Genomic DNA, 24505 nt, shown 5'->3' on the forward strand with positions numbered 1-24505 from the left:
GTTCCCTTCCACCCTGGACATACTGTCAGTACCTTGTTCCTTTCTCCCCTCATTGGCAGCTGGCAGTCCCAGCTCTTGGCCAGCTCTAATAAAGGCAGCCAGGCTGACTCCTGGTTTGAGCTGCTCTTACAGTCCTTGGCAATGAGTGCTTGGACCCTTGTCAAAGCAGCTGAAGAGAAGCAGCGGCACCATGTGACCAGCCTCTTTGGGGATTACCAGTCACTGCTGTGTGGAGCACAGCTTGGGCACAGCTGCTCTGGGGTCTCGCTCAGGGGCTCCCTCGGCAGAGTACAGCATTGTTCTGGATGGCAGCCGAGCCCTGCGGTAGGTAAGCACGGCAGTTGCAGAGCAGCCGTCCCATTCTCACTCGTGCTCATGTTTTGGTTGACAGGATCTCGAAGGCGATGCTGCGGTGGGCCTGCTGGGTGATCACCAAAGCTGAGCAGCCCTGAGCAGAGGCCCTGGTGGAGTTCCAACGTGCTATTCAGAGGTTCTCCTGTTCTTGTTCACGGCTTGCCCAAAGGGAAGAGCATGACTCGATATCCCTACAGAGTAGGCTCTCTGGGGCCAAAAGGAAGGTCCATTGGCACTCAAGTTACCCAAAAGGCACTCCAAGTCCCCACAACTCTGGCCCAGACTCTTGGAATAGCTACTGTGCCGTATGCTGGGAGTCCCCTGCCACAGTGGGGGCAGCCGAAGGGCTGTGGTTGCTGCAGGGAAGCAGCATGCGTGACCCTTTGCTGGCATGGTGTGACACTGCTGAATTGCAGGCTTAGCTATGGCTGGGAGGGGCAACTGGTTTTTTTCCTGTGCTCCACGGAGAAGGGCTGGTGTAGGGAACGTCAGGTAGACAGGATACCTTGCTGTGGGATATTCTGCTCTCCCTCCTCCCTACAATCACCTCTTCAGCATGTTAAACCCCAGCTGGAAAGCAATGCCCTTCAGCGCTCTGCCTGTCCCGCACACCCGCCCGGTCTGTTATTTGTCAAGGAATGCAATGAGCGGGGATAGGAGCAGGCATCTCAAAAGCACATGGAGAGCACCTATGAGCAAGGGGCTTGCTACATCTCCTTACAACCTGCAGCATCCCTTAACTGGGCTAATGCCCCAGCCCTGCTCCAGCCAGAGGAGTTCCCATGTTGTAGCAGAGGTTAGGAAAGCACTGTGGTAGCGTTCCTTATCTGCAGCAGTGCACCCCTCTACCAGTTGCAACTCTGGAGTCAATGCAGTAGTTTGGTCTTTTTAATGCTTTGTTTGATTAGGTTCCTGCTCCGTTTGTTACAAAATATTTCACATGGTTTATGCTTTGGAAATGAAAAATAAAAAGTTGTCTGTTTTTTAAATACATGGCTCTGATAGAATATCCTCATCCCCCTCACACACATCAGGTGCAGCAAGGGGCATGCTGCGCAGCTGGAGGGGGGAGCAAAGGGACTTCTGTTCACAACACAAATACAGCGTCCTTCGCTCTGCTTTGTGCTGGTGGAGGCTGTGGGCCTAGTTGAGCTACAGGCAGGTACTGTCTGTCAGAGGACTGGGAACAGCTGTGTATGTGAAATAGCAGGGCTAAGGGAAGTTTTGTTGCCTTAGGATAGTGGTTCCCAAACAGGGAGGGGGGGTGGGGGGAGTGGTGTGGAGGAATGTGGGCGGGGGGGATACAGAGAGTGAATGCCCCACCCCCAGCTGCAGCTCTGGTCTCAGCCCCTGGCAGCGCCCTGATTGCCAGCCCCACCCCCAGCTCTGACCATGGCTCTGGGGACAACATGGATGGGGGGGGGGGGGGGCTGATGTAAAACATTTGGGGACCACTGCCTTACGCTGTGAGCCTGGGGACAGAATTACTTGTATTTTTGGCTGCAGAATTTTGATCCAGACTCTAAATTAAATAAATTCTAGCCATTGTGCTGGTTACAAAAACCTTAGCCGAGACCCAAATGTGACTGATGTGTCAAGCCCGCAGCCAGCCGGAACCAAGAGCGGGACAGGTCTGAAGAGCTCCATTCCTCGCAGCAGCTTCAATTTAACTATTTCCCAGCAGCTCATCTTTGCAGACCCTGAGTTCCTGTGCTTTATCAACCCCCGCCCCCCCACCACCACACACGCCTGTCCAGCTGCCTAAACCTGCTGCTGCTTCAGAGCAGTTGCTCAGTTTCTGTGCCCAGTTCTGCAGTACGCTGAAATGATGGGGCACCTGAAATAAATGCACTGGCAGGAGAAACACAGGGAGCTACACATCTGGGATTAGTCATGTTCACATTTTAATCAAACCCTCCAGGTTTGTTTTTTTGACTGACTGAGCAGCGCCACAGAATTTCCAGCCTGCCATGGTGGAGTGGAGCAGAACGCAGAACCAGCGTGTACAGAGCACATGGGCTGTGCCTTCAGCCCAAACCCCTGTTGCTGGAAGTGGAGGATCTGCTTGAGTAAGAATGGCAGGATCGTGCAGACAGGTTAAATCAAACTGACGGCATGCACCCAGACTAATGGTTGGAGGGGAACGACCCGTTCTGGGCCCCAGAAGAGACAGATTGCTCTGTATTGACTAGGTTTGGATGTGAGTATCACACCCTGCCTGAAAACCACCTAACACAGCATTGCACAGCCCTCTTGTTCTGGGGCTGTACAATACAAGGCAAGTTCCAATGTATGGCAAACACACACAAGCCACTGGCCCATAGCTGTGCATGCATCCACAGAGCCAGGTGCTCCAGGAAAAGCTTAGGCTGGTGGCAAACTCAGCTACTGGCTTTTGGCATCTCTGTTTTAGGCAGCTCTGTTTTAGGCAGCTGTGCGCAGTATGAGACTAGCAGAGGGTAGTGGGAGCTGTAAAGGAGGTCCTCTTGTAGATCGTTCAGGAATTGTTAGCAGCCCCCCCAGTGGGGCCAGGCTCTGGTCTGTCCCCATTTCCATAGGCAGCGCTGGGAGCATGAAGGGATGGGGAGCAGGCTGGGGGCCTCCTCCCCCATCTCCCTGCTGCCTGGGCCATGGTGCCCTACACTGCACAGGTGCTTGAGCTGCTATTGCAAATTATAACCCTTCAGCTTGCACTCGGTCGCAGTGGTTTATTGGAAATGACAGCAGGCGGCAGCCCCCACTAACTCATTGTCCCTGGGGGGCTGCTGGCAGGTCTGGAGCCGCTGCTCTTTGGTGTATGGCTGTTCTGTGCATTTTCAACCAGTTGTTCCACGGCTTGCGGCCGCTCCCCCTGCAGTTCGGCTGTGGCCCTGTGCTCGTCCTGTGGCAGAGAATCTGGGGAAGGGGCCACAAACTCAGCATGAGCGAGGGTCACCACAGCATTACTAACGGTGCCTCCGTAGAGCAACAAAGGGAGCCGGGAGCTGCAGCTCAGCAGGAGGGGAGGGGCCTGTCTGGCTGCTTTAGCCTCTGTGCTCCTGTCCCCACAGGGCCAGATTCTCCCCTTTACACCAGTGTAACTTCACTGGCCTCAGGGTGGCCACTCCCACCTCACATTAGTAGGGGGGAGAGCAGGATCAGGCAGGGGGCAGCACGCAGGTGTAGGGAAGAGGAGCGGACCGGGCCTGGGGGGAGGCAGGAGGTGCCGGGGCAATGCGGAAGGGGAAAGGGCTCTGAGTTGGTGCGGGTGCCATGCCCTGTGCCCATGCTGTAGGGCTAGCCCATCCTTACCCTTCAGTGCTGCCGGGGGGCTGGGTGTGCTGCTCCCTGCCACATCCACCAGGGAGTTGGGTTGAGGCTTCCGTTTCAGGACTGGCGAGCGCTGCAGGCGCAGGGGGATTTTTACACCTGAAGGAAATACAGCAGTGTGATGTTACCAGCTGGGGGGGCCCACTGGCAGGGCACGGGGCCTGTGCAGGAGCCTAGGCACCTCTATTCCTGCTGTTGCAGCACCAATGTCAACAGCACTAAAGCAGATTTGAAGTTGGGTCTGGCCCCTTTCTTCTTGGAGCTCGCAGGTGGGGTCTGACAGGCTTGAAGGGGTGCACGGGGTGTGTGCGTGCGCATGTAACCCATGGGCCTAATAGGGCGATCTCTCTTTACGAGACCCATTGGGGGAGGCAGGAGTGAGCTGTGTCTGGGTCACTGTTGCTAGGCAGATTAAGCATGCCACATCCAGAAGCTTCTGGAATGGGGGTGGTAGTTTTGGGTCTGCTCCCACAGGGTCCCTGGTGCAGGGTCAGGCTCCCTGTGGGCAAGCGGTCAGGACGGCGGCTTTGCAGAAGGCCACGGGCCCCGGGTGAGTTGGGAGAAGCTGAGCAGGAAGCAGGCTGGTGTTCCAAACGCTGAAGCGTTTTGTAGCCGGTTCGTGGTCTTGTGACCCCTCTAACAGGGAAGCCTGGACAAGGCACATTATAGCCGGGGAAACTGGGAGGGAAAAATCACTTCTGTTTTAATTGTCCGGGTGGAATGTTGTTTTGATTTTAGTCAAACTGTTCCCGTTAACTTGTCTCAACTAGTCTGAGTCACCAACTTTTCTTTAAATGTGATGGGGGAAAGAATCATTTCTATTTTGCTATTCTCAGCTTTGTATTTTCTTGTAACAGGATTTTCCTTAACCAACCACTCAGTTACGTGTCTAGATTTAATCAGTCAGCTGACTGGCTCGCAGTACTTTCTGCAGGGGATGAGTCTGCCTGGATTCCAACTGAAGATTCCTACAAGCAAGGGGAGGGAATATGTTTTAGACTCAGCAAACTGTCTAGATTTGGTTATCAAAGACTCTGAGGCTTAGGTGAACAAAACCTAAGCTTTTGGGAACTTTCAGGTTCTTCTCGCTGTATTTCTGTGGGGACTAAACTGTTCAGATTTTAATTTGTTGTTTTTATTTATGTATAACTGTGAAGGTAATGTCTGTGGGTTATAACATAGCCATGTCATGTTATAAAAAATAGATTTGTTTATCATAAGATTTTATAAAGTTACTTAATTAAATTCCTCTTTAGTTCCTTTTGGGACTTGAATGTGGAGAGGTTGACCCTGTGCAGTCCTTGCTGAAAATCCTTCTAGACTGACCTCTGGGCCTCCAGCTACTTTCTGGGAGAGTGGGGGTTTTTGTTGGCACTGGAGGAGGGTAATGAAGTGAAATCTAGCCCACCAAAGGTTACAAATTGCTCGCCCGCAGGGAGTCTGACCCCACAACAGGGACCCTATGGGAGCAGACCCAAAACTACCACCCCCAATTCCAGAAGCTTCTGGATGTGGCATGCTTAATCTGCCTAGCAACAATGACCCAGACACAGCTCTCTCCTGCCTCCCCCAATGCATCTCGTAAAGAGATATCGCCCTATTAAGCCCATGGGTTACACACACACAAGGTTTCAGAGCGCAGTTACAAACCAACAAAGAGGCCTGGGGCACCTTACAGACTTCATCCGACGAAGTGGGTGTTCACCCACGAAAGCTTATGCTCCAGTACGTCTGTTAGTCTATTAGGTGCCATAGGAGTCTCTGTGGCTTTTACAGATCCAGACTAACACGGCTGCCCCTCTGATACTAGTTACAAACCAAGTGAGTGTCGCTGCTGGGTGCGAGCAAAACGTCCCCTAGGCTGGGCACCTTATCTGAGCTCCGCGGCGTGACCTGCCTTTTTAAAAAAACCCAACAACAACAAAAACCGCACAGGTTTCAGAGCTGTTTGCGCTGGCGGATGCTGGCTCAGGGCACAAAGGCACAGACGCTTGGGTAGCAGCTCTGCTGCTCCCATGACTGTCACTGTACCCGGGGGGAGCGGGGTAAATCCGTGCTCTGCTGGGTCATGGGGCACACCGCTACCCAGTTTGCATTCGCACAGCTAGGTACCCATGGGCACTGCTACCCTGTGGGAAAATCAGCCCCTGTTGTTTCAGGCCCAGCATGCCTCTGCCAGTTCAGGAGCGTTTCATTTAGGTGCGCAGGAATTACACCAGGTCGGAACCATGGACTGGAAGGGACCTCGAGAGGTCTCTAGTCCAGGCCCCTGCCCTCCTGGCAGGACTAAGTATTCCCTAGACCATCCCTGACTGCAGTTTGTCTAACCTGCTCCTAAAAATCTCCAATGAAGGAGATGCAACAACCTCCCTAGGCAATTTGTTCCAGTGCTGAACCGCCCTGACAGAATGTCCAACCTAAACGGCTCTTGCCGCAATTTAACCCCGCTGCTTCTTGGCCTGCCCTCGTGTAGGGAGCTGGCTGAGCAGCAGCTCGCAGGTGGTGCTGGCATGCCCTGGACACACCTGCAGCGGGAGGAGCTCGGGCCCCAGGGCGCTCCCCCACTTACTCTCCAGAGAAGCCGTGCAGCCCTGCTCCCTCAGCTGTTCTTCGTGAACGGAAACGGCGCGCCTGGTGGCCACGTTTTTCAGCCGAGGCTTGGGTTTCAGGCGATTGTCTGAAAAGAAGAGGAGACTGTCACAGAGAAGCAGCTGCCTCGAGTGGAGCCTGCTCGGTCACTCTGCTGCTGCCAGTCCACCCTCGGGGGGATTCACCGCCTGGGTCACGCTAACCTGGCATCCTGGCTTTCCTTTTGCTGTGCCACAGACATTAACCCCTTCTGAGCCCACTCCGGCTGCATGAACAAGCCGCCCCTGCGCAGGGGTGGGAGCAACTAGGGAACCCGCCCACTCCAATGCCTGCAAAGCAGAACGGAATCCAGCTGGCAGGGCTGCTGCTGAGGCATTTCTGGGACCAATGCAAAGGGAGAAACAGCCAGGACACAGCCCGAGCCGCCCTGCCACCAGCCAGTCCCCAGGCACCCACTGCGAAAGGGTTTGGAATGCCCCTGCTGGCAACACGTGGCTCTCGGCTACTCCGCATACAGCCAGGGACGGAGCCCAGCCCTGCTGCCTGAAGGCCTAGCAGCTGCTCTACACACACGACTGGCACCAGGTAAATCAGGTTTCAGGTTAATTTACCTAACTTCACTTAACAGGAGTAGAAGTGGCCATACAGGGGCTTTCCCTATATCAGAGGTGGGCGAACTACGGCCCGTGGGACCATCCTGCCCAGCCCCTGAGCTCCCGGCCAGGGAGGCTAGCCCCCAGCCCCTCCCCCGCTGGCTCTCCTTCTCCACAGCTGCGCCAGCCATGCGGCTTGTGCCCACCCACCTCCCAGGCTTTCCAATAAGCCTGTCCTGCCGCTCTGAATGACATGGTAAGGGGGAGGGGGGCAGTCAGGGGGGGTAGGTGGATGGGGCAGAGGTTTGGGGGGGGTGGTCAGGAGATGGGGGGGGTTGGATGGGGGTGGGGTCCTGGGGGGGTTGGATTGGGCTGGGGGCCTGTCAGGGGGCAGGGGTGTGGATAGGTGTCGGGGTAGTCAGGGGACAGGGAGCGGGGGGGTTGGATGGGTCGGGGGTTGGGATCCCAGGGGAGCGGATAGGGGTGTGGGGGTCCCGGGAGAGGGGGGTCGGGGGGGTTGGATGGGTCGGGGGTTCTGAGGGAGGCAGTAAGTGGGAGAAGGCGGTTAGGGGGCAGGGACCAGGCTGTTTGCGGAGGCACAGCCTTCCCTACCCGGCCCTCCATACCGTTTCATAACCCCGATGTGGCCTTCGGGCCCAAAAGTTTGCCCACCCCTGCCGTATATCCAACATCACTGGAACCAGTGCCAGCACTGTGTGTGGGCAGGGCCTACAAGAAGGGGTTGCTGCTTTTCACGTCCACGGTCTCTGCAGGGCCCACCCAGTCCCAGCCGAGGGAGCTAGAGTCTATAGCGTCGCTGACGGTCAATGGGACTGGCTGGGGTATCACTAGGGACACAGAGGGAACTGGACTCTCTGCTCCCATGCTGCAGCTGATGGGCCAGCAGTCACCAAACCCATCATTCTCCTTATTAACTGAGCACCCGGGCCCTGGAACCAATGCCACACCAAGCCCAGCAGCCCAGAGCAGCACTGAACTCCCCTGTTTCGATGCCAAGGCTGAGGCAAGATGCTTTGGCTTGTTAAGCGTTTCTGGCTCAGGAGGCCAGAGTAGCACACTTTGGGGCCTGATCTGTGCTTAAAATGTGGGTCACCCTCACCAGAGCTACCTGGCTCAGGGGTGAGAACACTCTGCATGCGAGGTTGATGGGCAATTGCTTCTGTCAACCTCACTACCATTGCTCGAGGCGGTGGCTCTCCAGAGCCATAAGCTGTCTCTGCACTAGGGGAGTTACTGCTACAGGCCCCAGAGCATAGCCAGGGAGGGGAATAAGCATCCTGTAGGCACTGCATGGCACTGTTCGAATGGCGGGTGGGGTGGGGGGGAGCAGGAGCAGGGCGAAAGCTTGTCCCCTTTTAGTCACGGGGCTCTGTCCTTGGCCAACCCGAGGCCTGGCACAAGCGAGAGAACCAGACACAGCCCAGGGGAGGGGGGTAGAGGGAAAGAGGAGTACTCAATCCCATGTCCTAGCCCCAGGCTATCCTGCCTCTTGGCAGGTCGATGGGAGAAGAGAACTGTGACCAGGAGGAATCTGGATCCAATTTGGTGGTGGTGAAACTTCCACGGTCACGCCGAGGGAAGAATTTACAGGGGCCGTTATTGCTGGAAAGTCATTTGCTTGCCCAGCTGGAACAAAAGCAGTGATGGTTACCTGCCCACTGGAAGCACTGGCTGAAAGCAGAGCAGGACGGGCCACAGTCCCACTGTGGGGCCCAGTCGCACGTCAGTCAGGGAGCGTCTGGAATGCCGGGTTGACAGTAACTCTCCCCCCTCCCAGCCCAGGCACCTCCCTCCTCACCAAACGCACCCAGCACTCACACTCCTTTGGGTGTGGGCTTCCCCTCTGTCAGTCTCACTGTGCCCCCCAACACTAGTCAGCCACGCGGCGCACCCCAACCCTGTGTCAGCCTCTCCCCGCTGGCTGCTGGACACAGCTGGGTGTCCGTGCGCCAACATCTCAGTTTGTGTGTTTACTGAGCGAGCGGGAGCGAAGCCAGAGGTCGTGGGGCTATCCTGAACCGGACCTGCGACAGGGCCCCCCGGGGGAGCCCTCAGCTCTGTGCTGCTCAGGGGCAGGAAGTCTGGAAAACCCTTTTCCAGGGTCTGGAAGCCCAAGAGCGAGATCTCAGACACTAGAACCACGCACTTTTTATTCACCCCCACCGCTGTCCAAGGGCTTGCTCGGTCCCACTCTGCCTCGGGCTCTGCTTCAGTGCAGCCCTCGACCGGCAGCGCGGGCAGGACCCAGGAAAATCCCAGGATGGCGCTGCCTGCTCTGGCACCCCAGCCAGCTCCCACTCCCTGAACTTCTCAACGCGGGCCCTCAACAGATGCAGAATTACATCCTTCACTGAGCTCCCCGACGCTCCCACATCCCATACCGGCAGCGACTGCATCTACGCTGTCCCTGCTAGCGCCCGCGTTGCTCGTTCTCCTTGGTGCAGGGGCAGGCGTGCTCCTCCCAGTCCTGGGCAAGCTGCTGCTCCAGCTCTCTCGGACCTGCTGCTCCGTGGGGCTGCTCTGCTCTTGAACGACAAAGGAGCGCCTGGGGGAAGAATGGAGTTCAGAACACTTGCCCTTGAGCTCGGCATTCAGCTGCTTCCCCAGGGCCTTCCAGGAGAGCCGCACGTCGCTGGGCCCGCGGCTGGGCTCGGCCGCTGCTCGGCCCGCTGCGTCAGCAGGGCCACTTCCCGCAGACGGGTCTGAATGGGAAAGCAAGGGAGAGACGTAAGTTGGCCCCACTCCTGGCTCAGTGGATCAGCAGAGGGAGGCAGGCCCTGCTTTTCATGCCCTGGCCCAGTTCCAGCCCTGGCTGTAGTACAGGCTGTCATCCCAGTAACACCAGCCTCACTACCCCTCACAACACATCGGGAGGAATACACTCCTCCAGGAGGAGCCTTGGAGCACGTCATCCCAGCCTGTAGGAACCAGTGCATGATTCTTCCCGAGAGGCTGGAGGGAGACCCAGGTGTCTCGAGCCACTGGAAAACCCAGCCCCCTTCTAGCACCCAGTCACCACTTGAAGTCGTTACCCTGCTGTGCCCAGCGTGACGGCAGCACACACTCCACCCACAGGGCCCAGCAGGCTGTGCTTGCCGAGAGAAGGGACACGCGCCAAGGGGCATAGCCTGGGCCAAGTCCTGCCCACCCCCCCCCCCGACATCTCACAAGCCTATTCTACACAGGACCTGTTCTTTAACGTCTCTTTACTGGGAGGAGAGATTTCAGTAGTGTGGCCTCTAGTGCTAGTGACGAGTGAAATGGCCTTCCTGGGTTTCATGCACCATCACTACAGCCAAGTTGGTCTGGGAGGCGGAGAAGGCGTCCCCACGGGACAGACACCAACCCCTGTGCCACAAGCTAAGTACTCTGGCCTGGGGGCAATCAGCCGAGTGCCCCCAACAAATGTGGCTGGGCATGTCCTGTAGGGCTGGGCTGCAGTCCACGCACAGCCCCACGGTGCATGGCTGGGGAGGGGCAATGGGAGGGCCCTATTTTCCAAAGGGTGGCTTTAGCCTCTCATCCCCCAGCCCATGGGAGCTGTGGGTACAGTCCCAGGGAGCTGTGCAGGACAGGAGCAAGGCTGGGCTTCCAGCCTGTCCCGGCAGAACAGGTCACGTTGTGCCCAAGGACCTGTCTGCACCTGGCAGGGCAGGGCAGGCTCCCCCGCATCCCCCCACCTGGTGCTACCACTGGGATGGCTGGCACTGAGCATGCTGCCCCTGCTCGGCCCACACAGCTCTCCCCTTGAGGTCCCCATGCCTGTGCCCATGGCCACCCCCATCCAGCTCCGGAAGGTGCCCGCAAGGAGAAACCTACCTGTGGACATGGAGTGTGCGCGAGATTTCAAGGCGAGGGGAGGGGAGCCAGCCGAGCTGTCCATGATGTCTCCTGGAAACACAAACATCTGCATTCAGGGAGCAGCACTGAACGCTCAGGGGACCTTCCCCTCGCGCCCCCCCCCCCCCCAACCACACACTTGTAGGGTTGAGCCCAAGGAAGGAGCTGTGAAGCCGCTGGGCTGAAAGCAACTGACTGCCCTGCTCTGACAGGGCCTCCAGAAATGGGCTCTGTGCTTAATGGCCACCAGGAGCCCCGCAGCCTGTCTATAGGTAAGATGTGGGGGTCCCTTTGCTGCCAGCCCTACAGGCTCCCCTGGGGTGTGAGTAGGGTTTGGCCTGGAGTCTCCTGGAATCGGCATCGATCTCCCGGTGACTATTGAAAGCAAGCTGGGAGATTTTAATAGGATATTTTAAGAAAATGATATTCTGTTATGTTGGGGGAAAAAAAAATATCTCCTGGCCTAGTTAGTCAGAGTTGGCAACCCTAGATGTGAGCCAAGCCAGGCTCTTGCCTCTCACACATTGTTCCCAGCAACAAAGATCCTGCAGTGCCCCCCCACTCCGCGCACATGCACGCACGCACACTCTCTCTCTCTACACCCCCCACCCTTGGTCTTCAGTGGATTTGCAAAGAGGTAACTGCAGGGTACCAAACAATTCTGTTCTTGCTGCAGGAAAGGAAATGGCCTCCCTTGGCTGGGCTGACACACGTAATCTTAGCACTTGAGCAGTTGGGGCAGCAAGCTCTGATGTCACTAGACAGCACTAGCTACGCCCCACTAGCGTGAGCTGACCCCCCCCACTCAATCTCACGCGGACACCCCCTTCCTTGCTGCTCACGAACTTCCCATGCAGACAAGCCCTTAGACACAGCAGCTGGGACTGGGACCTGGGGGAGCAGATCTGGGCTGTAAGGAAGAGCTTTGGGGGTTTTCAAACACAGGCATTGCTGAAAGCAGAACTGCACTTTACACTCTCTATGGCAGTGGTACTCAAACTTTTTTTTTACTGGCAACCCCTTTTACATAGCAAGCCCCTGAGTGTGACCCCTCTCCAATTAAAAACACTTTTTACTATATTTAACACCATTATAAATGCTGGAGGCAAAGCAGGGTTTGGGGTGGAGGCTATCAGCTCGTGACACGCCCCCCCGTAATAGCCTTGTGACCCCGAGGAGTCCTGACCCCCAGTTTGAGAACCCCCGCTCCATGGATTGCAAACCCTTCCCTTCCAACCTTACCCTGCTCCTTAGCAAGGGCCAGGGGGCTGGCCCCCAATAATGCAGCACCACAGCCACGCTGCCTATAGGAGCGCTCAGGTGCCGGACCCCCTGGAAAATCAACCCAGGAGGTAGTGCCCCTCCTGAGCCCGGGAGCCTGAGCGCAGGGGGATAACTGAGAAACGGGTTTACCTAGCTGCAGGGAAACATTGACCTTAGATACTGGGGTCGGGGGGAACTCGGGGCCTGGTTTTCAGAAGCCCTGAGCAGCCCAGTGCTCACTGGCTTTGGTTGGAGCTGTGTGTGCTCAGGGGTCTGATGTGATCAGGCACTGGAGCCGCCACGGGGAGCGTGGGACTGGCCCCCTGCAAGCGCCTCATAGTTCGGCTGAGGCCTGCACTGGGCCCTTACATGGGCATATGCTACACAGTGACTTGAAACCACTTCAGTTACACGGTATAACCACCCCCCACCCCCACGGGGACACAGTCTGGTGTAAGGGGCCTTTTTGTTGGTTTCGTTTATGGCACTTGGAAAAGCCACACCAAACCCAAGCCTTATGCTGGTGTAAGTGTGTCCACATGGGCCATTCAACTGTGCAACGACAGCACTTGAGCTAGTCCCATGTGACACTACTGGTCGCACCTGGCTGCACGCTCTCCCAGCTGGTAGTTCAGACTCATGACATCAGGCCTTGGTGCAGAGCCAGGGATTTCCTCCCGCCTGGCTGGCACTGCTGGAGCACGGCATGTGAACCCTCCCGCCTCTGGGGGACGGGCTACTTGTGAAATTCGCCTCCATAGTCTTATGTGCACTCTCGCCTCCTTCTGCACAGGGGAGTTACCAGCTGCTCAGCTTGGGAATGCTGAGATAGCAGGTGTGCGCTTCTTCCCGTGGGATGCCCTAGGGGCCGGCGCACTGGGTTGTTCCCAGCTGGCCCCTAGGGCTTACCCTGGCTGGGCACGAAGTTACGGGCACGGGCTCGTCTCTGGCACTTTTAAGCTAGGGTGACCGGACATCAAGTGTGAAAAATCAGGACGGGGGTGGGGGGTAATAAGAGCCCATATAAGAAAAACACCCACAAATTGGGACTGTCCCTATCAAATCAGGACTTCTGGTCACTCTACCCCAGGCACTTCTCAGCGTTTGCTCTCAAAGCACGTTTACACAGGAGCTCAGTATCATTAGCTCCATTTTGAAGTTGGTGAACTGAGGCTCGGGGAGGGGGGGCATGAAATGACTGCTCGGGGCCCGCTCCTGTTGCCGGGCAGGTCAAGAGGAGTTCTGCCCCTGGCTTCGGAGGGAGCAGGCTCTGGCCCTTAGCTGGCAGTGGCCCTTCAGGATCTCACGTCCTTTCCGGCTGTTTGTAAATTCTGAGGCCCAGGACACAATTCGCCAGAGAGCTGGTCATTTTTCCAGCCCTGGTTCGAGGTGGAAAATGCATTTTTGACCAACACAAAAGCGTTTGCAATCATTTCCAAAAAAATTAATTGTCCAAAAAAAAAGTTTTGAACCCAAATTCGTGTTGCCCTGGGACCAGAGTCTGCCACGCTGGCTCTGGCCAGTACTGGAGATGTCAGGAAGTGGAAGCCCCTTCCCCCAGGAATGCCCCAGGCCTATTGCAGAGAAGGGGGAATTCTGGCCTGTCTCCAGCTGGAGAGCTGATCTGCCCAGCACTACGCAGGCGGACTCCAGCGAGGCTGACGGTAGCAGGACAGGGAGAGTGAGCCTGAGCCTAGACCTCTACAGGAATTGCCTCCAGAGCTAGAGCCCCAGAGTATTGGTAGAGGACTCACCTATGGACCTAGCCTGCTTCTGTGCTGGGATTAGAGAGCGCAGCATACCTGGCAGGAGTAGCACTTAGAGAAGGGATCTCCCCCATTTCATCTCTGCTACTCCACTGTGCAGCTCCCCAGAGCGCTAGCACAGGCCGCCACTGCTGTTTGAAGCAGCAGGTTGTCTTGGAGGAGGGCTACCCAACGTGGGGGTTACCACACCAGTGCCCACTGGGCACCAGAACCGATCCTAGCACCACCCCTGCCCGCTCCAGCGTAGCAGTGACTGGAGCAAGGGAGGGCAACTTTAGGGATGAAATCCCAATGCAGACCAGGTCAGTGGGATATTCAGGCATGAATGGTGGGGCTTGCCCTAGGACAGGGACGGGCAAACTTTTTGGCCTGAGTCCCACATCGGGTTTCCAAAATTGTATGGAGGGCCGGTTAGGGGAGGCTGTGTCTCCCCAAACAGCCAGGCGTGGCGTGGCGTGGCGTGGCCTGGCCCCTGCCTCCTATCCAACCCCCCTTCTTCTCGCGCCTTGACAGCTCCCCCAGGACTCCTGCCCCATCCAAACCCCGCCCTGCTCCCTGTCCCCTGACCACCCCCAGACTCCCCACCCCTGACTAACCCCTGCTGCCCTATCCACCCCCCTTCTCCTTCCTGACTGCCCCCCAGAACCCCTGCCCCATCCACCCCCCTGTTCCCCGCCCTCTGACTGCCCCGACCTCTAGCCACACCCCCTGACCACACTCCAACCCCCCTGCCTGGAGGCGCTACAGCCGCACCACCCAGAGCACCGAGTCAGGCCGCAGCTCTGCAACTGCGCTGCCCGGCTGCCCACAGCATTGCGCTGGCGGTGCGGCACGCTGAGGCTGTGGGGGAGGGGGAACAGCAGGGGAGGGGTCGGGGGCTAGCCTCCCGGGCCAGGAGCTCAGGGGCTGGGCAGGAGGGTTCCGCGGGCCGGATGTGGTCCGCAGGCCGTAGTTTGCCAACCTCTGCCCTAGGATATTCAACTGGCCAAGACCTTGCAGGAAAAAGGGCTTGCAATGCCAGGCAAGGCAAATAATGGCAGCTCTTCCCCAGTGAGAGAAATGCTGCTTGCATATGTTTTAATGTCTTTGCGGAGTGCTTAGCATTTCTCTGCACCAACCCCTGCCAGAGACCGTCCGGGCCCTGACACCTTCTCTGGGCTCCTATAGCATTGGCCTGAGACCCAGCGGCCCTGATGAAGACTGGCAAGAGGTAAGATGCGTCCGATGTCACTTACCATCTGAACCAGCTTTTTTGATCTCTCCTTCTTTACTCTGCAAAACAAACGGAAAGAAAACCCCATCACAGGTAGAACCTCCTGCTACAACACGCCCTCCCGCCCGGGACTGCTGATACTGCTAACTGGGGTCTGAACTACAGGGAGGAAACGAAGAAAGGGACAGCTGAGGCTGAACGGGATGGAAATCCCCCATGGCTGTAGCAGAGACTTCCTGGACACCACACTGGCTGGGATATTTCCAACGGAACCGGCCAAAGCATCAGCAAACCCCCCCTAGGAAACCATCCTTCCTGAGCCTGGGGATGCAGGCCGGATGGGACCATGGGAACTTTCCCCAGCAGCTCATTTCCATGATCTTCACCTGAAATGTTGTTGGGATGGAAGAAGCCAAACTCTCCATCCAGCCACGGCCTCCCCCAACTCCACTCAGTCCGGGTGCAAGAATCTGGCCCACCAGCCGAGCATGCAGGAGGCGGCGACTTTCCAGGGAGTGGGGAAGCGCTGGAATGCGTCACCTAGGCAGCTGGTGGAATCTCCTTCCTTAGATATTTTTAAGGCTTGACAAAGCCCTGGCTGGGATGATTTAGTTGGGGATTGGTCCTGCTTTGAGCAGGGGGTTGGACTAGATGAATCAGAGGCCTAGAGGCCAGAGGGGATCAAGGACTGCCTGACATGGGTCTAGTCTCTGCCCCTGGTTTACCTCGGTGCTGCTGTGAAGAAGGCACTTTCTTAACCTTCTTATGCCCCGTAGATGAAGAGCGGTGCTGACTAGTCGAAGGCACCGGGAGGTCGCTGCACACCGATGCCGCGGTGCCGACTCGGAGCGGCGCGCCGGAGCCGGGGTCAGCACCAACTCCATGAGAATGGCCCGGAGCCCAATGTCTCTCTCTCTCTTAGTCCGAGGTTTAAACAACTTGCAAATATTGCAACGATCACTGATATGGGTCTCACCCAAACAGCGTAAACAGTCTGCGTGTGGATCACTCCTCGGCATAGATCGCCTACAAGTGTCGCCCGCCTTAAAAGCCGGGGCGCAGGGCATGCCCCGGCCTGGGTACTCTACATGAACTAACTGTAACAACGAACTAACGACAGGTACTAGCACTGAACGAACGAAAAGTTCTGGGGACGAGCTACAGCAAAGCTGGAGCAGCACAGTTCCAACGCACCTTCACGGGCGGCAAGAAGGAACGGAGGGTGGGGGGAGCGCCATGGAGGCGCTACTCCAGGAGTCGCTGGGGAGCTCCCTCTACCGGTACTGCTAGGGGAAAACTTCCGGCACCAGTGCACGTGGCGAGCACGCACACCTACTGTGGAATACACATGAGCAATCACTCGAAGAAGAATGTGCATTTGTTACAGGGCAACACACCCTGAGCACCCGCCAGAGGGCTGGCTCGCGAGAGGTGTTGAGCACCCCCAATGGCACCATCAATGGGTCAGGCCCTCAGTGGCTGAAGGGAGTGCGGCGGAGCTAGTACAACTGGACTATACAGGAGCATTTGCTGCATCACCTGGCGAGTGCTTACTAGAATGTGACGTCAGAGAGGGGTGGAGAAGAGACCGGGCCCACGGACTGGGAACCAGAGGAGGATGGTGCTCTGCGCAAGGCACTGAGACGGGGGAAGTGCTACCATTAGAGTGAGCTGACAGCCCATCAATGACACCTGCGGACAGTACCACTTGACTGGGGGTAGGGCTGAAATAGTGCGGAGGGATTTAGAAGGATTAGAAACACAAGTAGGAAATAAAAGGGGCCAGTCTGGGCCAGTGCAGTTCAACCCACAGTGAGGGGACAGGCTGATGCACAGAGCAGGGCAGCAACCACAGCCCATGAGACCTGGCAGTGACTGTGGGCAGAGGCAGGTTTGCAATGTGCTCAGGGTAACATCAAAACCCAGTGCAGGGGCATCGCCACCCAGGAGCAGTGAGGCGACAGTCTGTCAGCATGGGACACCGGTGTGGCTGCTCTGAGAATACTGGCCTTGGTCACGCCACCAGGCAATCCCAAAGAGCTAAGCAGCCAGGAAAGGGGAGCGAGGGAGGAGGCAAGGTGAAGGAACAACCATCACTGTAAAGTCACTGACTGTAGCTGTGAGTGGGAGGGCCTAAGAACTGCCCATGAGAGGCATTTCTACACCAGGAACCCACTCATCTCAATGGGATTCTTCCCGCCAACTTCCTCCAGCTCTGAATCAGGCCCCGCGACAGCAGAGGAGTTCATGGGCTGGCCCGAGGGGGCACTGCAGACAGTGAGGGCATGAGATGGAGCAAAGGAAAAACAAGCTGCGAAATGATCTCCTACGAGGAGAGGTGGAAACTCCATTGCTTGAGTCATCTAGAACTGGGTAGCGCAAAGACCTGGAGAATGGACCACAGGGAACAATTCTACCCTGGCTGCTGGCATGGACTAGCCTTTCCCAGCTGTCTGTGTGTTCTCATGGGACCATCCACTCTATGGGCATTGGCCCTGCGGCAGCCCATGCTACATAACGAGGCCTTCCGACACAAGGGCAATATTAGTGCTCCCGAAGAGGGAATACCATAGCAAAAACACAGGGGCAGCTCTCGGGGAGGTGCAGGTATCTCTACAGAAAGGCAGCTGATGCGCTTATGGGAATCAGGCATCCGGAAAGATCAGCCTTGGTAACGTTCAAGCAACCAGCGCCGGGGCCTGCCTCCCCCTGGGCACACAGGAAAGGAGGGAAGAGTAGCCCCTGCTGCTCCCGGCCCCTCCAGCTCTGCAGCAGATCATCAGCTCATGAGAAGTCAGGGTTGCCTAACCTCTCCCCAGCCACAGGCCATGCTGCCAACATGCCAGGAGGCTGATGGCTGAACCCATGGGCGCCAACTCCATGGGTGCTGCAGCACCCATGGGGAAAAATTAGCAGGTGCACCACACCCACCGTCAGCCAAGCTCCCCCAGCACCGACAGCCAAGCTCCCCCATCTCCTCCTCCTCCCCCAAGCGCGCTGCATCCCTGCTCCTCCCCCTCTCAGCGCTTCCCGCCCACCGCCTAACAGCTGTTTGGCGGCACTTAGGACTTTCCAGGAGGGAGGGGGAGGAATGGGGACGGGGCACGCTCGGGGGAGGAGGCAGAAAAGAGGTGGGGCAGGGGCAGGGGCAGGGACTTGGGGGAAGGGGGTGGAATTGGGGCGGGGCAAGGGTGGTGCAGGGGTGGACAGGGGCAGAGGGGAAGTTGGCGCCTATGGCTGAACCTGAATGTGATCGAGGCAGTCGGCATGGCACCGGTGGCATTCATGCATGATCTCAGCAGGACCATGGCTGTGCTGCCATATTAAAGAGGAAGCCAGCCATGGGAGGCAGTTAGCTAGCAGGATGACCTACTGTTGCTCTAAAGACTCTCAGGAAAATCCTGGGCACATACAAGGGTTAGACAAAGACATGACACCTCAGCAGACCGGTCTAGATGGGCTCCAGGACAGAGATCTGACTAGTCACTTCTATCTGCTGGTCCTAGGCCGATCAAACGTGTGTTTCCTAAGCATCATATGCAAAACAGCATTCACCATTCTACACAGGGGTACCTGAGCACCTTCCAGTAGTGCATTGAGCAACACGACTATGATCGGTCCCATGTTCGTTCACTCAGCCTCGGCCTGTGGCAGGTGCACCATGGAGGGCCTTGTTTCAGTCGGGCCATTTTGATGTTATACGTTGCTCTGAGTTTATGTTGGCAAAGGCAAGGTTCAAGAAACATGGCTGGCACTGGAGGAGAAGGTGGGAAGATTTGCGATGACCCTTAGCTCCTGGGGGAGTTCCAGGACCAAGCCCAAGAAAGTTCTGCCTCCTGCACAGACGAGCTTCCCCCTTGTGGCAGAGAGTTCCACTGTGCCTGAGGAGCAGGGTTGTTGACCATGACATCTTCATCCCACAATGTTAGCCGATATCCTGGGCATGGACCACTTGAAGATAAGGACTGAAACCTCGAATCGGATTCTTTTTCCTATGGGAAGCCAGTGCAGAGAGCAGGTCTGATGTGAATCTGCCTCATGGAACCTGCACAAGATGCACTCATTCTTCCTGCTTGTGGGCAGTGTCAGGACATGCCGCTGACCTGCCATTTAAGATGTATATTGGGGCAGCACCCACGGGTCCCCATTGGGATCACCATGCTGGATGCACGCAGGGAGACACCCTCTCTGCCCAAAGACCTCACATCAAAGAACACAGCTGTAATTTTGTGCACTTATGCCCTCATGACTCTGCAGCAAGCAGCCCCACTCCATCCCCTATAGGGCTGTCCAACACATACGTACTTGGTGGTAATGAGGAGCAGCAATGCAGATGCTTAATGAAGGGCTTCTCTCAATTCCAGAGGGAGGAAGGGAGAGCTGTTCCCACAATCCCCTGCCTTTCCCAGCAGAGTTGGAAATATTCACGGAAGAGCTGGGGAAAAACACATTAAGCATTCTGTGCATTTGAGCCAATGCAATGCCGACTCCCCATAGCTCCCACAGCTTCTCTGCTCCTCCTCACAGGAAATTTCTTTTCCAAGGGGATGCCCACCGGCTCTGCTCACAGAAGGCTTCCATTCACCTTTTGCTCTTGGCCCCGTGGCCTTTCAAGGCAACCCTGTAGGCTGGCACCTTCCTTGTCAATATCGGCACATGGTGTTGCAGATTTTCATGGGACAAAGTTGAGATGCAGCCTCTTAATTTGTGCTCACAGGTCATAGACTCATAGAATTATAGAAGATTAGGGTTCGAAGAGACCTCAGGAGGTCATCTAGTCCCACCCCCTGCTCAAAGCAGGACCAACCCCAGCTAAATCATCCCACATGTGTTTGTCAAGCTGGATCTTATAAACCTCTAATGATGGAGATTCCACCACCTCCCTAGGTAACCCATGCCCATAACAAACCGCACACATAAAAGGCAGCACTCAGCTATCCACCTGGACACCTGCCATTAGCAGCTGCAAAACACAGTTATTCATGCTTACAAAATGAGAGGATATTGCTGAAAATCAGGGCAGCTGCATTACAACAAAGCAAGATTCTGGAGTCCTAGTAGATTCTCAAACTGCCCCTCGATTCTCTAAAAAAAGAGCCCACAGGAATTCTCCTCTAACAGGTCCTGCTTCAAGCTACATATCACCTTACTCACCTGGAGCCACTAGCCATGTATGTTAAACACAAGCGTCACCCCCATACCCCTCAGTGCAAAGTGGCAAAGGGCACACCATCCCTTGACACATCAGGCCTGACCCACTCATTGCCCTGCACACTGTCATCATCTGTACTTAAAAGGTGTCGTGTGAAGTCTCATACACTGACTGGTGACACGCTGGTCCTGATAATCACTGTGCAATGTATGGACAGGCTGCGTACAAACAGCTAGAGATGCATGCTGGGAATACGTTCAGAAAGCCCAGCTTGCCCTAGACAAAAGGAAGAGGGATTTACTTGTCTGACCAGCTTGACCACATAGAACAATGAAAGGTACATTTACATAGAAGGTAAACAAAGCGAGCAAGTGGGGGAGATGACTGCTTAATGATCATGACAGGGGCTGGAGTCTGCACCCCAAGAAGCCATCCTGGCTCTTGAAACAGAGACAATGGGGTAATAGGAGCAGGGGCAAAGGGATGTTCAAGTCATTCATCTCCTGAGGGAACAAAGAAACCAGTACATGGATTCTGTGAGGGCTGGGTCCTGGCTGGAAAATCCCGTCAAACTGGAGACTGCTGACAACTTGGGGTAAGGAAGAAACAATGTTAGGCAAAGCTACATCTTACTGAATTCAGTTTTAGACCCTAGAAAGTGTGTTGTTCTGTTTTGTTTATAACCCTTTCGAAGCCGGAAATCACTTCAATCTAGGGTCTCTGTTAAACATACATATTCGTTTGATTACAAGCCATCTCCAGGCTGAGCATGTAACTCCAGCTGAGCTACCAAGCTGGTCTGTGCACTGGCTCTTTGGAGGCAGCGAGCTTGGGATCAGCTCTGAGAGTGTGTGACGAAGCAGGGAGTTTTCTTGTTGTTTTCAATGGTTTGCATGAAGAGGGCATGGGACTCCATTTCCCTGTGTGTTACTGGTTTAATCAGATGGTGGGAGTGGGAATTTGTTGTTATAGAGGGCCAGCAAATGGGCCGGAGAATGGATACCCCAGCGACTAGTGACCGGAAGACCCCGCTTGGGAATCACAGCTAGTGTGAAGACAATGGGCTGCGGAGAGAGAACCCTGGTGACCCTACCAGACGGTTCCAGCCAGAGGGAAAACAAAGGTCGGAGGAGAGGAGGCCCAGGCATCCTGTTTACCTGGGACAGAAGTGGGACTTGGGGGATGGTGATATCAGATGCCCAGCTGGAAGGAGGGGGTCTCAGGGCTGAGAGCAGAGAGCAGCCAGAGCCCACCTGGAGGCTGGAGAGACCTAGATATACTGTCCTGAGTATTGCTAGGCCTGAGGCCCTGAGAGTCTCCTATGCTGTGTTCAGACGCTCAATAAATCCTCCTGTTTTACACTGGCTGAGAGTCACTCCGGTCTAGAGATCGGGGTCGCATTATTTCCTCTGGGTTTGGAGGCCCCAGAGTTCCAGAGTGAGTGGACTCCCTGAGGGGGCCCAGGGCAGAGACAGGCATGCTGAGGGCTCAGAGAGGTGTGGTTCCAGAAGGTGGAGGAGCCTACGGCTTAACCCCCAAGAGAGAGTGGACCTCCGAGAAGGGCTGTTGCACTGAAGGGGGTTCCTCCCAGGGACTGTACGGAGCCGAGAGAGAGCACGAGTCCTGTGAGTCCATGACAGTGTACAGTCAGAGGGACGGGCCACTGCAGGGGAGTCAGTTTTGGGGGCACTTGGGACCAGAAGGGCTGTTGGGGTCACCCTGCAAGGAGCAACCAGGCTGGTGGAAGCCAAGGGGACCCCATTGTGCTGTGAGCATGCTGCTGGTGGTGGGGCTCTGAACCAAAGCTTCCCAGCACAGACACACCCAGAGCTCCAGGGCAGGTGGTGACATAACCCCTCACTGGGCTGGGTGAACCCCCAAAGCCTCACAACCAGCCATCAGGATTATTCATTCCATGGCAAAACGCTTTACCCATGCCAGCTCTCTGCATTAGATGAGGTCCCAAAAGCTGTTGCTGTATCAGTCCTACAGACAGTTCTGCTGTATCAACGTCCCCATCTGTAAACACGCCACAGGTTTGCCATGGAGCAAACGCTGTCAAACAACTTACTATCTGAATCAGTGAGTTCATGCCTGCCTGGGACACACCACGCTCTGGAGATTTACTGCTCATGTAAAGGGCTCATCTCAGAAGCAGCAGAGACTGGGAGTGGCTGGGTCACTACAAAAAATAATTTTCCCTCTCTTGATACTCACACCTTCTTGTCAACTGTTGAGAATGGGCCACATCCACCCTAACTGAATTGGCCTCATTAGCACTGACCCCCCACTTACTGGAAAACTCCCATCTTTTCATGTGCTGTATAAATATACCAGCTTACTGTATTTTTCACTCCATGCATCTGATGAAGTGTGTTTTAGCCCATGAAAGCTTATGCCCAAATAAATTTGTTAGTCTCTAAGGTGCCACAAGGACTCCTCATTGTTTTTGTTCAGACCAGAAAGGATCACTAGATTATTTTGCCAGCTGGAGCAGTTGTCACACTGCTGGCACATCCCTTTCTCAGTGTCCCCACACTTCTGTTTTCACGAATGGTGAATGGGCGGGTTAAGCCTTTGCACTGAGAAGAGAGTATGCTGTAGCAAACAGCTACCCCTACACTGCATGTAACCACATCACTGTGACAGAGGGCACAGAACTCACACCTTCCCGCTTGCCTGCCATCTCAGTTAATGGAGAATCACCACTAGCTGTTGGCAGTGGAGGGCCTATGTCACACAACTGTAGTTCCGATTACACCCAGTAGAAGGCAGCAGTGTACACACACGTGCCAGGCCATTGCAGTACTCTGAGCACTTGGTCAGTCTGCCATAGTTTAAATTCTAATGCTGGGATGTGAAGGGTTCGGCATACTGGTGATATTTGCCTATTGGGGGCCCATTCCTCTCATGTAAATGGGGAGGGGGGGGCAGCAATAAGGCTGGGAGGATGGGGACTGGGTTCCGAGCAGCACCTTCCTGCTGGTTATTCCATGCAATGCCGACTCTTCACCTGTAGGCGAGGAACACAAACCTCAAGAGCCATCCTCCGTGGGGCAGGACAAGGAGCAGGGGAAGGTGACTCAGCAAAACCAGGGTGGGGGTGTGTGCGTCTCCTCTCACCTGCTTCTTCTTCCCCTCAGAGGACAGGACTTTGGTGACCCCGATCCGGTGCAGCATAACATGGACGCGCTGCTCAAAGGAGTTGGGGATCTCCCCGTCACTCTTCTCAAAGGGCTGCCTCTGAAGGGCAAACAGGACAAAGCTGGGGGCATGCCCAGTGGCTGCATTACAGTCACCAGGGCCTCCCACACCCATTGTGCTGGGCAGGCCCCATAGCTTTCAACCACCTTTGAGCCCTCCCAGGTATGGGCTGCTTCCCGGCCCCCAGCAGCCCTGTAGAGCCGTGGGGAGCCGGGCTATGCCATGGCACCTTGGCAGGCTGTCCTGCGAGAGTTCCCCATGGTGCTGCAGCTCTGCCCCATATGCCATGCCTGCCCCGACCGCTGCATGGCCTTGTGCCTTGCCCCCAACCCCACTGCAGCCTTCTGCAAGGCCTGCTCCAGGGATCCTCCCCCGGTCCAGAACCAGGCTCCTTTATGACACTCAGCCCCTTCCACCTGGGTACAAGGGCCAGCGGGAGGGGGAGAGCGTACCCCAGGGGGCAAAGCAAGATCCATCCCTCCCCTCACGTTGCCCAGGCCGAGGGCAGGTTTGCCAAGAGACACGCCTGCCCCCTGGCAGTAACTGACGGCATCAGGCGAGTCTGGCTCGGGACACAAGGTTTGTACGTCGCTGCTGGGCTGCAGCCACAGTCCTCTTCCAGATCTCCTGCCCCAGAACTGCAGCAGGTGCTACAGCCCCCCCTGGATAGGGTGACCAGACAGCAGCAAGTGTGAAAAATCAGGACGGGGGTGGGGGGTAATAGGCGCCTATAAGACAAAGCCCCGAACATCGAGACTGTCCCTATAAAATCGGGACATCTGGTCACCCTACCCTTGGAGCTCCCTCTGGCGCGTGTTTGCCTAAGATCAGTTCCCCCACCCAGCTGTATCACAGCAGCTAGTCCCGGTCCTTGGCTGCTCTGGGCTCTTTCTGATCCTCTGTTACTGGGGCAGGCCTCAAATTCCCCCATCATCCCCCAGGGACGTGGGCAGGAGCAGGGAGGGGCCCAACAACAATAGACCCCACAGTGCTAGATTGGTTGGGGCCATCCATGCCCCCAAAGTCCCCTGCCGCTTCCCAGGCATGGAGTGGGGAGACAGCCCCACGCCCAAGCCCATCTGTAGTGCAGCCAGCAGCCAAGACTGGCTAGGTCAGGCCAGGATTTGGGGCCTGATCCAAACCTGCCTGAGGTCAATGGGAGTCATCCCACAGATCCCTATGAACCCTGAATCACTCTTAG

The 24505-nt window shown here is 56.1% G+C and overlaps 2 protein-coding genes across 4 annotated transcripts in view; one reads left to right on the forward strand and one right to left on the reverse strand.

Moving 5' to 3' along the window:
• ACD (ACD shelterin complex subunit and telomerase recruitment factor) overlaps positions 1–1310 on the forward strand; it is a 42966-nt gene extending 41656 nt beyond the window's left edge. For 2 of the 3 annotated variants that reach the window (XM_074968326.1, XM_074968328.1), the window contains one exon: positions 392–1309. In XM_074968326.1, coding sequence (XP_074824427.1) covers positions 392–452 — 61 coding nt within the window. In that variant the 3' untranslated portion in view covers positions 453–1309. Of the gene's footprint in view, positions 1–391 lie in introns of all 3 variants that reach the window. The other variant, XM_074968327.1, reaches the window with a different exon arrangement.
• Positions 1311–3269: 1959 nt separating this feature from the next.
• The window catches only part of CARMIL2 (capping protein regulator and myosin 1 linker 2), a 131178-nt gene continuing 109942 nt past the window's right edge, over positions 3270–24505 (reverse strand). The window contains exons 34-39 of the mRNA XM_074968329.1: positions 23224–23343; positions 14971–15007; positions 10686–10757; positions 9248–9568; positions 6233–6340; positions 3270–3762 (exon numbers count right to left, since the gene is read on the reverse strand). Coding sequence (XP_074824430.1) covers positions 3446–3762; positions 6233–6340; positions 9248–9568; positions 10686–10757; positions 14971–15007; positions 23224–23343 — 975 coding nt within the window. The 3' untranslated portion in view covers positions 3270–3445. The remainder of the gene's footprint in view (positions 3763–6232; positions 6341–9247; positions 9569–10685; positions 10758–14970; positions 15008–23223; positions 23344–24505) is intronic.

This window comes from Natator depressus, chromosome 12 (assembly GCF_965152275.1).
Source record: "Natator depressus isolate rNatDep1 chromosome 12, rNatDep2.hap1, whole genome shotgun sequence".
NCBI lineage: Eukaryota > Metazoa > Chordata > Testudines > Cheloniidae > Natator > Natator depressus.